The 18,089-nt window shown below is 37.5% G+C and overlaps 1 protein-coding gene across 1 annotated transcript in view; it reads left to right on the top strand.

Moving 5' to 3' along the window:
• Window positions 1–18,089, top strand: part of DIP2C (DIP2 disco-interacting protein 2 homolog C (Drosophila)) — a 693,228-nt gene that overhangs the window by 443,025 nt on the left and 232,114 nt on the right. The window contains exons 9-10 of the mRNA XM_006887669.1: window positions 6,907–6,998; window positions 12,008–12,118. Of these exons, the coding sequence (XP_006887731.1) occupies window positions 6,907–6,998; window positions 12,008–12,118 (203 nt within the window). The remainder of the gene's footprint in view (window positions 1–6,906; window positions 6,999–12,007; window positions 12,119–18,089) is intronic.

The following is an 18,089-nucleotide window of genomic DNA, read 5'->3' as shown; positions in this document are numbered from 1 at the left end:
TAGTTGCAGGCACATAAATTTGAAAGTGTATTAACAGGTCTTCCTTGTATGCGTATGGATATTATCCTGTCCTGTCGCACACAATATTGTATTTCAAGATGGGACTAGAAATGGCCTTTTTAGCTATGGAAGCAACTCCATTTTTTTCTTACCTTTTAATCTCCTGCATAGTAAACCGTATGATTGTCTGATTCAAAATGTTCCACACCAGTCCATCTCATTTTGCTATACCTAATATGTTGATATTTATGCGTTCTGTTTCTTTCTTAAAAATGCCAAGTTTTCTTACATTCATGCTTCTCATATTCCACGTTCCAATCACTACTTTCTTCTTACTGCTGTTCCTCCTCCTTTGTGTTTCCAAATTGGAGTGCTCAGCCTCAGTTGTCCTAGCTGTCAGTCTACTCTAATAGCTTTGGCTGTTTTTTTCATTTTACAATATAAAGTAGTTCTTTTTAATCAAATTGTTAGATCTGAGATTTGCAAGTAAATATGTTGCATGTTCCCAAGAGTCAGAACCAACCTCCTGCTGACCCTCCAGTGGGTTTTCAGAAGCAGTGGATTACAGGGGAGAAGATTGCCTGTTTTTCTCCCACAGAAGAGCTGGTAGATTCAAACCACATACCTTTGCATTGGTAGCACAATTCCTTGCCACTAAGCCACCTGAGCTCCCTAGTTTTGTCTTTATTGTTATTTTTGTGGAGTGCTGTTGAGTCAGAACAAACCCATAGCTGACTTCCAGTGGCTTTTCAGAGGCAGAAATCACACAGAAGAGATTGCCCATTCTTCTGCTATCGAGCAGTTGGTGAGTTTCAACAGCTTGCCTTTGGAATTACAGGGCAGATTTTTCTACTAGACCACCAATTTGTCTGTTACTGTTTCTATAAACCCTATATAGTTTCTATTGTTGGATTTATTTTGAGTTTTATTTATACTTTTTTAAAAGTTCAATTTATTTAATCAGATTTGGAGTTGATAGATTTTATTGTCTCTACCAATATTTGGGGGAAAATTCATTAAATTCCTATTGTGTTATTGTCCAATGTATTTTCATCATTCTGTTTTTTTAAAGTGAGATAACATTTTGCATAAAAAAACTAGCTAGAGATCTTTTAATTTTTTATTTATTATTAGGTGGGGGTTTTGGGGGTTGGGGTTTTTTTTCCATTTTAATGAACATTTACAGAGATTTTGGATTTCCATTTATTCATTGTTGCACTTTTCTCCCTGCCCCCGCTCCCCACCCCAGTTCACTCGTCTCCTGAAAAGTAAAAACAAAAAAATTCCTTCAGTGATATACAGTCCCCCACCCCACCCCCCAGTACATTCCACTATGCATCCTTCATTCTGGACTCTTATCATAACCATAATACCCAGTCATATATGGTTTTTAGACTGTTCTCTTCCTCATCTGTTTAAATGCCATATACATAATTTATCCAATTTTTCTCAGTCTTCCCAGCCCTGATGTCAGTCTCGTTCTACAACAGTGGCACTATGTAGTATTTGTCCTTTTGTGACTAAAATATTTCACTCAGCATAATGTCCTCCAGGGTCACTCACTTTGAGCAATATTGCATGAGTTCCTTGTTTTTCAATGCAGCATAATCTTCCATTGTGTGAATATACCACAGCTTCTCTATCCATTCATTTGTTGATGGGCACTTCGGTTTTTTCCGGCTCTTTGCTATTGTGAACAAAGCTGCAATATACCCTAAAGAAACCGTAACTGCCACCAAGGCAGATATATGCACACCCATGTTTAGAGTTTAATTTTTTAAAGAAATGAAAGCATATACTCAAATAGGTTTTTCAAAAATTCTTTGTTTAATCAAATAATGGACACAATAAACATTTTACAAGTAGTTGTTTGTACCATACGGATATGATTCTTTACACACTTCACTTTCACTTTGCCAATAAACTCACTTAATAACCAAAAGACTATAATGACTCACCTATGTTCATAGGAGGTTAGAGTACCTTTGAGTTGTTCTGGGTTTGGGGTTTTTTTGGTTGTTGTTGTTTTTGTTTGTTTGTTTTTTGTTTTTGGGGTTTTTTTTTTGTTTTGTTTTGTCATTAGTGCAACTCCAATTGCAAGTAAGAAACAAAAAATGCATTTCAACATCACCATTTAAGGGCAAAAGTCCAATGTTATGCTGATTAGTAAAATAAGTAGGTCCAGCCTTTCTGGAGATGCCCCAGAAATATCAGCTGCAAACTCACAGCCATTATTTTCTACATGGGAGCTTCACTAACAGAAATGAGATTTAGGATTTTTTTTCTTAATAGCTTATCCAGGGTCTCTATGAGTTGTGATCAACTTGATGAAAGTAGGTTTTGTTTTAATTTGATAGCTAGTTTTAGATTAATAAAAGAATATCTCATCTATAATGATGCACACACTTTCCTTCTTTTAAATATGCTCTTGTATATTTTATGGTGTCAAAGACAGAATATTTTTTTTGTATAATCTTTTTTAAGTCTAGTAAAAATGTTCCCTATAGATAATTATGTACTTGGAACTACAGCCCCATAACCATTGGTAATTCCAATGCTTATTGTCTCTAAAACTTACTAGAAAATTCTGGACCAAACTGTATGTATGCCTGAGTGCATATGTTCATTCTTTGAATTGTCAAATATTTGTTAAAATTCCTTAAAAATTTACTAGAAATTGGAAATACAGAGATAGATATGCCATGATTATAAAAGATTTTTTCCAGTGTACCTATCCAGTGTTTATTTTTTTAGTACTAGTTAATTTAGAAAATTCAAATGCATTGATCTTGAGAACAGATTCTTCCATTTCCTTCACCCCTTCTCATCAAATTGTACAACTCTGTGATTAATCCCCCTACCCCATTAGCAGTAAAGCTGCTTTTCTGCTGATGAAAGAAATGTATATATAAACTCCAGTACATGTCTTTCAAAGACAAACAGTATCTCGTCTCCATAATATATTTGGGGGCGGGGAGAGGGGAAGAAGCTATATTTTAAAAAGGCTTTATTCAACCAAACTAAAGACACAGTAGCTTTAGTGACTAAATCTGTAGTAAGTTGTGCTGCCAACCCAAAGATCACAGACCCCCAGCAGTTCAAATACACTAGACACTGTGGAAGAAAGGTAGACAGTCTCCTGTCATTATGGTTTACAATGGAAACCCAGGCAGGGTCCCTGTGAGCTGTAACCCCTCCATGGTAGTGAACTGGAGGAGTTTTGTCTGTTTGTTTGTTTGTTTGTTTTAGTTTTTACTGATGGACCTTTTACCAGAGTAGTAGAATTCCTTTTCTTGCAAGTTTAAAACTAACTTTAAGTTTAAGACACAAACTGAATGCAGTGTGTGAATATTTGAACTATATTTATCTACACCAAGATAATTCAACTCCTGCTTTTAAGTCATTTATTTTTAAATAATCTATAGTAATAGAATTTTATTGTCAATTTTTATATTTTGCTTATTAAAAGAATGCACTTCAAATGTAAGACTGCAGTGCAACCAGTGCCACAGAACAATTTGTTTATGAACTGTTGATGGGAAAACAAATTTGCTACATAGACAAAATGTTTTGGTATTTTTAAAATGTAAGGTTATGTTTTATCAGGACATAAAATGAAAATGCTGGCTAATGTGGTGAAAACCATAGAAAAGTGCTGTGTGGGACACTTTAAAAATAGATACATATTTAAAGAGTAACTTTTGCTGAAGATCTCAGAAAAGTTAATTAAATAACATGGTATCATTGAAAGGTGATAGTGTTTCAAGTATCGGAGTTTCTCTTCAAACCTAAAAACCCTCCCTGCAAAATCTTTGGATAGCAGAATTCTCAATTGAAAATTTGGGGTTTTTAATAGCCAATATAGATGGTAAGTGAAGACTGAAAACATTAAAACCGTTTCCCTTTTAACCATGTTTTCCATTAACTAACTTTTGCTAAGAGCTTTCTGACTAGTGACACAGAGGACCTGTCCAGACTGTACCCAGAGCTGTAAGCTTCACAGGAGTGGATCATGAAGACTTCCCTCTCATAAATCCCTTGGAGTATTTTAATTGCTGACATTGTATTTAGCAGGCACATGTTTCACTGTTATAGTAAAACATATGTTCATGACATTTCATAATCTTAATTTAATAAAAGTAAATAGTACTGTACCACTGATTTCCCTTTATCATCCTTCTTCACTTAGTAGAAACTATATCATATCTATTTCAGTCTGCTGTTTGGCTTTAGTGAGATATCTGTACATCCCTTTAACTTTGATGCAGTGTGCTTTTTCTTCCAAGTAAATGCTTCTATTTCCTTGTCCTGTTTTCAATTTTGTAGGGAGGCCTGGTGACCTAGTGGAAAGGAATCAGGCTGCTTCCCACAGGCAGGCAGTTCAAATCCACCAGCTGCTCAGTGAGAGCAGAATGTCTCCTCTCATGTGATTGGCAGCTTCTGAAAACCCACTGGAGGGGCTGCTGGGAGTCAGTTCTGACTTGACAGCACCTAACAATTTTGTTGTTGTATAAATTGGCTTGTGCTAACTTGATATTCTGTGTGGTTTACATTCTTCAGCTTGAAGAACATAACATAATCTTGATGGAAGTATCTTTTGCATTATTGAGGATGTCTTTCTCCAGCACCCACCTATTTCCACGTTTAATAACCATAGTGTGCTGTGTGTTCAGTGGCCCACCCGCCCCTGTGTACTCACGAAACTCTTTGGTCACAATTACACACTTGCTCTTTTCAAACCCTTTTTTGTTGGCTTTTGTTTGAATGTAGGATGTTCGCATTAAGTTTCCAAGCTCACAGGAGGTTGGAACTTTCACAAAATATAATAGTAATAATTGTTTCATTCTGCTGATTTGTTAATTTCCAACAAATTAATTTTTTCAGTTACAACATAATTGATTGTAATTCCTTGTTCAGCTCTGATAATTTACTGATATTGTTCACATTAAAGGGATCATGTTTTTAGGAGGAAAAAGTACATTGCCCCTCTCCTGCTGGATGACAGATGAAAAGTAGCCAGTGTTGAGAACTATGTTGTTAACAGTAGCTAACAGACTTGGGTAATGAATAAAATTTTAGATCAAAAATTTAAGTGATAAAAATATATTATGACTTTCTGCTTTATTTTAACAGTCTTATAACAAAACTCTAATGAGGCATTTGTTGAGCATTTAATTTTAACTGGGAATTGGCCTAAAATTTAGAGGTTTCAGTGATTTTAAGACATTGTCTTTGCTCCCTTAATACTAAGAGGAAGATTGCTTAAGTCATATGATGTCTTTACTGTTACTGTTTTTCTTTGCTTTTTTGCAAGTTTCCTGGTTGACCCTTGAATGGGTTTTCAGAGTCTGTCCACTTTCTCGTGGACACAAACCACATGCCTTTGGGTTGGCAGCTCAACTCCTTACTAATCCACCACCAGAGCGCAAGTCTTAAGATAGGTGTATCGTGCATTAATTTGTATATGAAGTCAAATATTAAATAACACAGATGCAAAGTGGTTTCATTTTTTTCTTCCAAAATTTGATATAAACAAATAAACTATTTAGCTTTTACTTTTAAAATGAGGATAAAAAAATTAAAACTGTTATTGTAAGGAAGAATTTTATTTTAACTTTACTAATCGATGATCGCACTAATACACCTTCAAAGACCTCAGTCACTTCTGAAAAGCTCTTTGCAGAATCTGTTGAAGAGATGGCAAAGGGTCTGTGTGTCTGCTATGGGTTTTATTACATTTTGCAGTAATTTTTACTTCATCTCAGGCTCTTCAGACCATGACCAGGACTGCTGAAGAAACGCCTGGCAATGAGATGAAGATTGGGTCATGAAATCTGCAAGTCCTTAGGGACCTGTCGTTTTTTAAATCAAATCTCAGTCAATCAATCTCTCTCTCTCTCTCTGTTGTGGTAATTTTTTCTAAAATTCAATATTCAAATATCATTCAAAATGTTTATACAAACTCCTATTAAAGATTAAGAATACAACTCCTTTAGGTTAAACTCCTTAATTCAACTCCTCAGGATAAAAGACTTGAAGCTGAGAAATTTTGGATGTAGGATATATCAAGGTTTTGAATGGACCCTCAAAACCTATTTTTCTTACATTCCCTTTCTATTCTTTACAGTCCGAGGAGCACATGTTAAAGAAAATGGATCATTTTACAGCACTGCTTCTAACAGCAGTGCCATTGCTATAGGGGCAGGTCTCCCCATGCTTTTTGCCTTAGAAATCTTGCCGTTCTACTATGTGGGGTAAAAGTATAAACTTTCTAGGGCTTATGTCTTAGAAATCCCTTTGTACTTTCTGTGATAAAAGTGAACCCTTTCTGTGGCTTTCCTACAGGTACTGTGCACATTGACAGGAATTTTGTTTGGTTTTTTTACGTTTCTTTCAAATGGTCAGGCTTCTCTGATTTTACACGAATTCCTAGGTTGGGGTTTTTCCCCATCCTGATTTCAAGGACACAATCATGCAATTGCTTCAACTTTGAAAGTTGTAAAGTGTCCTAGCAGGATTTCTTAAGGATGCTTCTTCATTTCCACGGCATTAAACAACAACAAACAACATGGCTGGTTAACATGGACTTAATTAATGATAGTGTTGTAATAACACATAAAGTAAGAAGACAGTTCTAGAGTTTGTCTTTTCTTTTTCCCTCTCTCTCCTGAAGCTTTGTTTTTAATAACTTTGATCCCTCACTGACCTAAACCGTTTCCATTTCCATTTGCTTTTTTGTTAACTGTCTCTAATGGAAGTTACTTGCAGATGACATATACAGGTAGCTAATAGTTGCATATCATTTCTTATAGAGAAAGAATATGCTTAATGTTAAGTTCATATGTGCATAACTAAAAAGATAAGCATAATACCCCAACTCTTTGTCTTTCTCATTTGAATTGATAGGCAAACTGTGGACAAGAAGTATGAAGGTTGCTTACAACATTCTACATAAATTAGGTACAAAGCAAGAACCTATGGTGCGACCAGGAGATAGGGTGAGTATGCAGTTTAACCCTTTCATGGTCGGATTGTTTCTGCTCTGATTTTTTTTTTTAATACCATGTGTTTTCAGTAATGCAAAGCATGGTGAATTCAAGGGAATTTTTTTTTCTTTTTAGGTAATACGGTAACTTTTTAGATAATTCAATTTTGTGGGAAGCATATGTCCCAATGGTGGAATTAGGCCCCTTTTTTTTTTTCAGATTCATATCAGATACAGGTCTTCACTAGGTATCCCTTACTGTACCTGGATATGAATTTCCCAAGAAACTGGAGAAGTTGGCATTACTGGTAGACACTATATGATTGACAGGTTGCAAAGGATTAAATTAATAAATATTTGAAATATAGCCATGCTGGAAATATACCTAATATATCTTTCCACCTTTCATTGGCATTGAGTTGGAACCAATTCGTAGTTCACCCTCTGTTGGCTTTCCAAGGGTGTGAATCACACGGGAGGAGATTGCCCATCTATCCTGTAGAACTGCTGGTAGACTAGCAGTTGGATTGGGTTAGCAGTGCCGTTCCCTTCAGACTCATCACCAAAGCTCCCTACATATAATCATCTCAACTAACTCATCTTGTTGCTTTCAAGTCAGAAACCATGGATAGCTGACCCTTCAGTGGGATTTCAGAGGCTGTAAGTCTCATAAGAGGACATTGCCCATTTTTCTCCTGCAGAGTTGCTGGTGGATTGGAATGCCAGAGAGACACTACCTTTGGGTTAACAGAGCAATTTCCCACACACTTTGCCATGAGAATTCCCTCTTACCTTGTAATAATACCACCTACTAGTACTACAGTACAGCTGTGGTGGCTTAATGGTCAGGAATTGTGCAGCCAACCCAAAGGTACATGATTCAAATCTACCAACTGCTCCACTAGGGAAAGATGGGCAGTTTCCTCCTGTGTGATTTACAGCCTCTGAAAACCCACTGGAGGGTAATCTAGGGGTCGATTCCCCCTTGATGGAACATAACAACAACATCAACAATTATACTACAATTAAAGAAAGCTTTCTTAACATTGACTGTGAATCTGGAGTGATTATGTATGTGTAGTATATTGTTTAATCTTTAGAAAACTCAGTAAACTGAATTGTAGTATTTCCTCAGCTTTATATCCATAGGACACTCAGATCAGACTTGTGAGCTTAACTATTAAATAATTTGGTGAGGCTAACCAAACAGTAGATATCATAGGTGACCCTCACGTCATGTCCGTCAGACACCAGAGCTCACTGTCTTTTACCACTGTCATACAAGTACACGATTTGCATCATGGACCAGGCCAGGCAGAACAAATACATTTACAACTATTTCTGAAGCATTAAATGGTGAGTCAGACATTGTTGGCTAAAAATTGTAACTGTTCTTACTTGAATGTTAAATTACTTTGTATAATATTAGAGATTGTGTAAACCACTGTCTCTAATTAGAAAGCAGATTTTTATTGTCACTATAATAATCTCATTAAGACAAGTATTAGTAAGTTCATTTTATTTTTTAATAAATTAAAAAATCATTTTATGTTGGTTTACTTACAAAGTTCATAAACATTGTATTTTATACTATCCTTCATTCACATTGTGTTTTATACAATCATTTCCATTCATTATATTTTATAAAATTAATCAGCATTGAACTATGCCCACCATTGTCCTGTCTTTCCAGATAAAAATTAGACCCAGACCAGGTAAGAATGTCCTCTGTGTTTACATGCCAATTTAGATTTGGGGCTGGATGTAGAATCCAATTTCTTGTCTTCAAATTTGTTGTTGTTTTTGTTGTTATGTTTCACTGAATGAGAACTGATTCATAGCTTACCCTCAAGTGGGTTTTTCAGAGGCTGTCAAACAAATGGGAGGAGATTGCACAGTTTTCTTCCCTGAACCAATTGCCTTTGAGTTGGCAACACAACTCTTTACCGTAAAGCCACCACAGTTTCCTCATCTTCCAATACAGTACCTTTTTACTGTATGTTTAAAGTATCTTTGCAGCCTCAAGAGTGGATTATCCTACCTATACCAGAGGATTCCTTATGAATGCTTAGAAGATACTTTGAATATCAAATCCTAGTGGACATTTGAAATAAGAGTTACTTAAGATATATAGAGACATGGACCAGAGACATGGACCAGGGTTGCTGCCTACTCTAGGATTTTGTGATTATTTCCAATTTTTTTGTGATTATTTCGTATGGCAATTACAGAGTAATATTTCCCTTAATTATCAGTTGATCCTCAGAGTTAGTAGTTTTATTAAAGATTCATTTACATTATGTCCTCTGATCAAAATACAGTGCCCATGAGTCAGCGTGCAGCTCAGATTCACGGAATTCCTGCATAGCAGTGATTATAGAAAGAACTACCTGGTGCTTAGCTAAGATGTAAGATAGAACATAGTATGTAATCAGATTTTTGACAGGAGATGGATTTCCCTGTGTATGGGGCTACTTTTCAAAATGCTTTGGTATCATACAGTTAGCATCTGGCACTTGTGTATGAGTAATTATTACATAAACACATGTAACTGTATATTTACTTGAAAACAGCATGCTGTTGCAATAAATGGAATTCATCATCTCTTTGAAAATATTTTTTTATCAAAATACAATTTTTTGCCAAATGATGAATATTCTAGTCCCCGACATAAAATGATAGTCCCTTTTTGTGTGGATGGCTTCTGTTAAAGCAATTTGGAGAAGATATTATTGGGCTTTGGAAAAGATATTTATAATTTGTAAACTTACATATTCAGATGTTACAGTAAGACCCATAGAAGATGTAGCGATTTATTTATTTTACATATAAAACCAGTCCTCAACAAACTTGCAATATCTCTCCCACCCTAGAAAATTTACTCAACTCAGCTCTTTGCTGTTAAGTCAAAACAGCTCATAAGTGACCCTTCATTAGGTTTCTGATAAAGATTGCTCACATCTCTCCTGCAGAGCTGCTAATAGATTTGAACCGCCAGAAGGATGGAGCCTTTGAGTTAACAGTGAAGCTCTGTGACTAGGCCCCCAGAGCTCTGGCTTATTAATAGACTATAGAAATGGCAAAGTTTTAATGGTCTTCAAAATAGAAACTAGGAAATATACTCAGCTATTTGGGAAGGAAAGCAATCTTCTTCATCTTGAGGAGCCTCTAGAAATCTGAGATTGCTTCTCAAGGGGAACAAAGATATCCACTGTTGGTCAGGCAGGAGGAAATAGAGTGAATAAAGAAGGCAGGAAGTTGTATGGTGGGCAAAGAAAAGACTGAAGAGCTGGCTACATGAAGATAAATAGACAGGAAGTTAAAACAGATAGATTGTGTTCCTTTAACATGAAAGGTCAAAACGCGAAGCTCAGGAACAGGTCCTGATTTGTTGGTGGCTGTTGTCCTCTTAGGAACTCTACTAGCATGTGTTAAGGGATGGATCACTAACCAAAACTTTAGCAGTTCAAATCTACCAGGAGAAAGAATGGACAGTCTTTTCCCCATAAAGATTTACTGCTTTGAAAATCCAGGGAAGAGTCTTCAGGGTCAGAAATGACTCAGTGGCTGTAGGTTTAGTTTTGACTTTTGCGTGGGTTCTAAGGATAATTGGGTTCAATGAACTATAATGGGGACATGCAGAGAATTGTTAAAAGAAACGTTGAACTGTATGGGCTTATAATCTGCATCTGTGTATTTTTATAGTATTGCACTGGCTATTCTGGGTTCTGAACAGTAAGAGAAGATTTGTGACTACTTAAAACACAAAGGAAGAGTGATATAAGTGTAACCCTTGAAAAAAATTATGAAAAACAAAACAAAAGCCTTGCAGCTTAGACTAAAAGAACATAGGTTCCATTACAGTGGAAACAAAATGCTTATTTCAGTTAATTAATAAGCATTATGATATCTCATAAATATCCATACAAGATTTCTAGTTCTAAGACCATAGTGATGTCCTATCACCTGAAATTAATCCTAATGTTCTCTTGTACTAACAGTACAGTGTTTTGGTTAGACTTGAATATCAAATAGAACAATATGACTTTGTCCAATTATAGTTGATCCTTAAACAACGTAAGTTTGAGCTTCACTGAGTCCCTTCTATCTGGGCTTTGGCCCTGTTGCTATTGTGGCAACTCAAGTCCTGTGAGTTCCTGTTAAAAACACCGTGTGATGCTGATCATTTCTGACTGAGCCATTCATCTCTCCTTAAACTCCTAGCCCACCCCATTGTATATAAAAGAAAAAGCACATACTATTTATTACAGCATACTTACTAAAACACATTTTTTTCTCTTCACCTTTTTTTATGTTGGTTTACATGCAAAATTTGCATATATTGTATTTCATTCATGTACATTGTGTTTCACAAGATCACCCATGTACATTGTGTATTGTAAAATTAATCACGATTGGTCTGTGACTACTGTTACCCCATGTCTTCAGGTCCTCATTGGCTCTTTCCTAATTCCTTTACCCCTCCCTTCACCCACCAAACTGTTACTCTAGTGATTTCCTGTTCTCTCCACCCACTGTTGCCCAGTCCTCCTCCACTTGCCTTTATGTGCCTTTATCCACACCTTACTAGTTACTCTTTTACTTTTTCAGTAATGATCTTCTGGAGTATTTGTCCAGAATTGATTTAATTCTTTTAGCAGTTGTCAATCAGCAAACAAAAGGATTGAGAAATTATGGTCATTCACACAGTGAAGTATGGTGCAGCACTAAGGAGTAATGATTTTGTAAAATACTATATAACAGGAGAATCTAAAATGCATTTTTAAATAGAGTACTTAGTTTTTATTCTATCATAATTTTGTTATTTACATTTTAACCCCAGTGCTTGTGCAAATCCTTTTATATTTTAAAAACAATAAAATACATAATGTGTTAGTTTATTGAAGACTTTTAATGTGAAAGTGTGTTTACATTAGAACTAAGAAAATGTAATGACACCAAGTTAACAGGTTCACAAAGCTGTGTGTCTTCTCTCTGTGTCCGGGTCTCTGTCTGTTTCAGGTAGCACTGGTATTCCCCAACAACGATCCTGCTGCTTTCATGGTAGCGTTTTATGGCTGCTTACTTGCTGAAGTTGTTCCTGTCCCCATTGAAGTGCCACTTACAAGAAAGGTAACGAACACACAATTTCATTAAAGCCTATTAAAGAACAATGACAGATTCTGTTGCAACTGCAAGTTCTGTTATTATGGAAGGAGGGGATTTTAAACCACTTTGGCCTCCTGCTGGGAATTTATCTTTCTACCTCAAATGTACTGAATCTATGTTTTCAAAAAGGTCCCAAGGTGGTGTTTGTGCATGTTTTAAAAATAACATTTAATCTCCCCCAGAGTTGGATCAAGATGCACTGAAATGTTTTTGTTGTCTGAGATTGTACTGGTTCTCATCAGTCATCTCAGTAAAGGGGACAGCTTTGAACATACACTGCATGGCTGTGCTGCAGGATCCTCTAGCAGTGACTTGTCAGAGGCAGAGCTTTTGTTTATTTTGTAGTGGAACCTTGAGCTAAATAATCTGTCTCAAGTGTTTGGATATCTTGTTCCTTGGTAACATGCATACCACAGGTCTGGATTAATGTTTTTCTCTCTCCTTTTTTCTTCTTTTGTAGTTATGGTTGTTGCATCTGTTTAGGTGTTATCATTAAGTTAATTCCAGGCAAAACCTGTGATATATCCTACCTGGGTTATATGTCCTATCTGGGTTATAAAGAATTAAATTTGCTATTACAGTTCTATTTTATTTGTTGTTAGTATTGCTGTTATGTGCCATCAAGTTGAAACCCATTCAGATCAGCTGTAGCTAACCCTACAACAAATCTTCAGAGGCTATATATCTCATGGTAGGAGATTAGGCTTCTTTGTCCCTTGGAACACCTGGTGGATTTGAACCACCTGCTTTTATGTTGGCAGCACAACTCTTTATCCTACTAGTTCACCAGACCTTCCTTAGATTCAGTGAAAGGAATTGAATGGTATACATATACTAAAGCAAATGCCCTACAAGACCCTCACAGTCTCACCATGCTCAAGCTTATCGTTGTAGGCTACAGTGACTGTGTCAATCCATCTTTCTGAAGATCTCCTTTTTTGTTAACTCTACATTCTTCACATTAGGTCTCTTTCCAAAGACTGACCCCTCCATAACATGCCCTAAGTATGTGAGATGAAGTTTCGCCATCATTGCCTCCAAGAAGCATACTGGTTACATTTCCTTCATGTCTAGTTTGTTTCATTTTATTTGACAGTCCATAGTATATTCAATAATCTTTGCCAATACCACAACTCAAAGATATCAATTCTTCCTTTTCATCAGTCTTTCTTATTCATGTTTCAACTTTTAGTTGTCATAGGAAGCATCTGAAAATGCTGAGTGTTACATCAGGCATACCTTAGTCCTTAAACTCACACTCTTACTCTTTAGTCCATTTATTTAAAGTGTCCTTGACATCAGATATTTCCAATGCAACTTGTCTTTAGATTTCTTGACTATTGTTATCATGAGTGTTGATTGTGTATCCAAGTACCATTAAATTATTGACAACTTTAAGGTTTTCACCATTTGTCCTGAGGTTGTTTATTGGTCCAGTGGTTTTTGTTTTCTTGATGCTGACATGTGATTCATATAGAAGACTGTAAGAACTTCTTCACTAATTGCTTCAGGTCTTCTTCACTTTCTGCAATCACAGGGTTGTGTCATCTCTATAATATAGATTGTTGATGATTCTTCCTAATCCTGATATCAGATTCTTTTTCTTGTAGTCCAACTTCTCGAACAATTTCTGAGCTTACAGATTGAATAGAGAGTGAGAAAAGATAAAACCCTGATGCATACTGTACCTGCTTTTTAAATCTATCTGTATGATTTGTTTATCTGAATTACAGTAACCTTAACAGTAAAAGGTAAGGGAGAGAGGTAATCTCTAGGATTGTTATTGCTGTGTATTAAAGACAGTTTGATCCTGTAGAAAGGGCTTGGAGCTAACAGCCATGGAGGACAGGTCTCGTCCCAGATCTGTCAGTGTATAGCCGTGGACAATACACTTAAATTATCTAAGCTTCATTTAACACATTTTTAATGAACAAATTGTGTAGGATGATTCTTACAGTTTCAAAATGGGATGATTACATGGAACCCAGGCTAAGAGATTTCTTTTTAAAAGGTTTTAGGCTGTCTTTGTGACTTCTCTTTTAAAATGTGTTGATTGAATCTCTGAGACCTGCCTCCACCCCTGAGAACACGTTGTGAACAGTGCCTCATGGTCTGTTCAAGTTGTGCAGTTACATTTCAAATTGTGCTCCCCGGAGGGAAGAAAAGAAAACATGAGATTCCTTTTGAAAGTGAAGTGGAATTGACTGCTTCTTTAGTTTCCTAGTCAGAATTGATGTGACAGCTATATGCATACAAAACCAAACAGTTTTCTGCTTGCCTGCCTCTGGGTGTGCAGAGGCCTTTCAGTCTGTCTGTGGGCATATGCTCTGCAGAGCTTCAAGGGACCTTAGGAGGGAGGAGGATCCTGTGACTCCCGTACCTCTCAGCTCCTCCATCAAAGAGCACTGAGACGCAGCGTGGGTTCCGTCTGAAGCTTTGAGCACATCACTGATTTCCGCATGGGTTTGCTGTCAGTGCTCCCTATGTGGATTAACCAATTGCTATCAAGTCAGTTCCAACATATGGGAACCTCAGGAGACTAGTAGAAATATGCTCCAGAGAGGTTTCATTGCTTGGTTTTTTGAAAGTAAATCACTAGGCCTTTTCCCATGTTGTCTTTGGTGTGGATTCCAGCCACCAACCCGAAGGCTGACCGCTGAACGTTGTCCACACTAGGTGGATTGTTGTTGTTGTTGTTGTATTCTAGTGAGTCAGAATAAGCTCACAGCTGGCCTGCCCAGCAGGTTTTCGGAGGCTATAAATTGCAGTGGACGAGTTGCTCATCTTTCTTCCTTGGAGCAGCTGGTGGATTCAAACTGCCTGCCTTTGGGTTAACAGCATAACTCCTTACCCACAAAGCCACCAGGGCTCCATAAAAGGTTCAGTAATTCCACACAAATTTATCCAGTATTGTTGTTTGTGATATACCCACAAGGCATCTCATCCAGGGCTTTCCTGTCCTGTGCTGTCCCTCCGCCCTTCTTAGCATGATGTCCTTCTTCTAGGACTGATTCTTCCTGGTCATGGGTCCAAAGTATGTGAGATAGAGCTTTAAAATCTTAGCTTCCAAGAAGAAACTTGGTTTCACCCTCTCCGGGACAGACCTTTTTTGTTTTCTTGGTAATCCATGGTATGTTCAGTACTCTTCTCCAGCACCACAACTCAAAGTCATCAATTCTTCTATCATCCTTAGTCATTATCCAGCTCTCTGATGCAGAGCAAATAATGGTGAAGATCATGGACTGGATCAGGCACACCTTAGTCTCTACATTGACATCATTGCTTCTCAATACTCTAGAACGGTCCCAGATTTACCTAATGAAATTTGTCTTTTGATTTCCTGACTACTGGTGCCAAGATTGTTGATTGTGGAGCTGAGCAAGCTGTCACTGTTAACAGTCTCAATCTCTTCTCCATCCATCATGGTGCTGCCAATTGGCCCAGTGGTGAGAATCTTTGTCTTCTTGATGTTGAGCTTCAATCCATATTGAAGACTACAGTCCTTAATCTTCTGCAGCAAGCACTTCAGGTCTGGCTCAGTTTCAGCATACAAGGTTGTGTCTTCTGTATGAGGAATATGTAGCAGATATTTTAACAAAGATTTCCTCTTTTGATCACTAGATCTTCCACACTGAAGGTACTCTTGATTCAGATTTTAAAAAAAAATTAAGAAGGGAAGTAATTATTTTCCTAAATTATACATCTGATTAACAGAACATTGATACTATTATCACAGAATAAAGGAAAGGGTGGAAATTCAAGTACTTCTGATGCAAAAAGGTAAAAAAAAAATATCATGGTCATTTTAGCCAGTTTTATTTTTCACACAAACACATTTTTTAAATGTCTTGAAATTATGAACTTAAGTGTCTTTTAGCTTTTGAGCAATAGAGATGTAAACAGTTAATTTCAAATGCACTGATTCTGTGAACATGTTTAATTATAGCAACTGTAATAGATGGACAGGAAGGTGCTTTGTACTTGGACCAGACAATCCCATTTGCTAACAGGAACAAGGGCTTTGAGAAGGGCTCTGGTTAATGTGTGAAGTACAGGAATTAGAGTGGAAACATTGAGCTGGAAGTATGTGGAAAGTCGCAGGAGAAACTCTTGCTTGGTCAGAATGCAGTGCATGTGCGTCCGGCAGCCACGAGGCTGGGGATTGGATGGAAGCCATCATGGAATGGCTGGGATGGCTGGTTTCTGCCTTGCCAATTACCTTGTTGCATGTTTTAGGTGTCAAAGGCTGCTACTTTCACAGGTGGTGAACATGATGTTGACCATTTTTTCTGTCAGTCATGCCGCCTCCCAGAATATACAACCATGTGTATCATTGTATATAAAAGGCCTAAAAGCAAGTATATTTTCAGATTCCTAAATACTGTTGTTTAATAAACTTTACAGTGCAATTTTTGGAAGCAGTCCTGGCATCTACTTCCTAAACAACATGCCTCTGGAAACACTATAAACTTTGATAAATATCAATGGTTGTAGAGGAGCTTTAGGCCTTTTGTTCATAGGGTCACTATGAGTTGTGCTTGATTCACAGGCAGTCAACAACAGCAGCAATTGTGCACTTTAATCACCAGTGCCATTATTTACTCTCTATTCTCATTGCTGTAGTGTAGAAAGGAAATCTTCTCTTCCCTTGGTGGTATTTGCCGCGTGGCTTGCACTGTCTCATAGCACAGCCATACCCAATGGAAGGAAACATAGCTCCATCCTGTGTCTTTCCCTTAACTACTTACAGATTGAGGTTTTTCATTGGTTGATATTTTGGAAGCCAGTCTCCAGCCCTTTCTTCCTCTTCTATTTTAATCTGGAAGCTCTACTGAAGCCTGTTGAGAGCATAATACTCACCCATCTACCACCGTTGAGTCAGCCTCTCTTCATGATTCTGATGTGTTTACAAGACTGTGCATCTCAATGGGCGCAAACTCCCCATCTGTCTTCAGTGCAGCAGCTGGTGAGTTTGTTCTGCTGACCTTTAGGTTAGCAGTCCGACACTTAACCTACTGTGCTGCTGTGGCTTGTAAATCCCTAACAAAAGAATGGTGGCCAGGTTCTCTTCTTGGGAAGAAAGATGTCTACCAGCACAACACCAGCAAATAGCTACCATGCTTGGCTAATAACCAAAAGAGGTGACTGGTGTCCGCCTAGAGATGTCTCAGAATAAAAGCCTGGAGATCTGCTTCTGAATCAAACAGCCATTAAAATCCCTATGAGACTCAGTTCTAAGGCGGCACACAGCGGATCAGAACCAACCTGTTGATTTCTAGTTAGTAGGATCTCTGGTGGATAAGGAGTTGAACTGCAACCCCAAAGGTAGATGGTTCAAAACCATCCACTGCTACATGGGAGAAAGTCTCCTGTGTGATTTGCAGCCTCCAAAAACTCACTGGAGAGTCAACTATAAATTGGTTCCAACTCAGTGACAGTGGGTTGAGTTTTTAGTTGACTAATAGTTGTTGTTGTTGTTATTGTTGTATACGATCCAGTTGGTATTATTATATTACAGTAAATTAATGATCCGGTAAGAGTTTGATTAAGGAGTGAAGATGGAGAAGGTAAGAGTCAGCTGCTTGCCTGGGCTTTGACTTGCTTCACTGCCGGATTGGAAAATGTGAAATCTGCTGTCATCACCCTCTCCGTTAGGATGATCGGGCCTGTCTTTTGGTGCCAAACTGTCACCAGCATAGATCTGTTAACCTCTGAAAATAGTCTAGGCCAAAATCTCCCCTCTGAGGAATGCAAGCCTCTGACTACATACTGTTTTAATCTTGTTGTTGTTGTTGTTATGTGCCATCAAGTCGCCTGCGACTCATAGCGACCCTGTGTACAGCAGCCCTAAACTCCGCTCTGTCCTGTGCCAATCGCACTGTCTCTGACACTCCCATCCCAATTATCCCAGTCACTGAATCAATCCACCTCATAG

The sequence above is a fragment of the Elephantulus edwardii genome, unplaced genomic scaffold, assembly GCF_000299155.1.
Source record: "Elephantulus edwardii isolate Elephantulus edwardi_28Jun2011 unplaced genomic scaffold, EleEdw1.0 scaffold00060, whole genome shotgun sequence".
In the NCBI taxonomy this organism is placed as follows: domain Eukaryota; kingdom Metazoa; phylum Chordata; class Mammalia; order Macroscelidea; family Macroscelididae; genus Elephantulus; species Elephantulus edwardii.
This window is presented reverse-complemented; position numbering and strand designations above follow the sequence as displayed.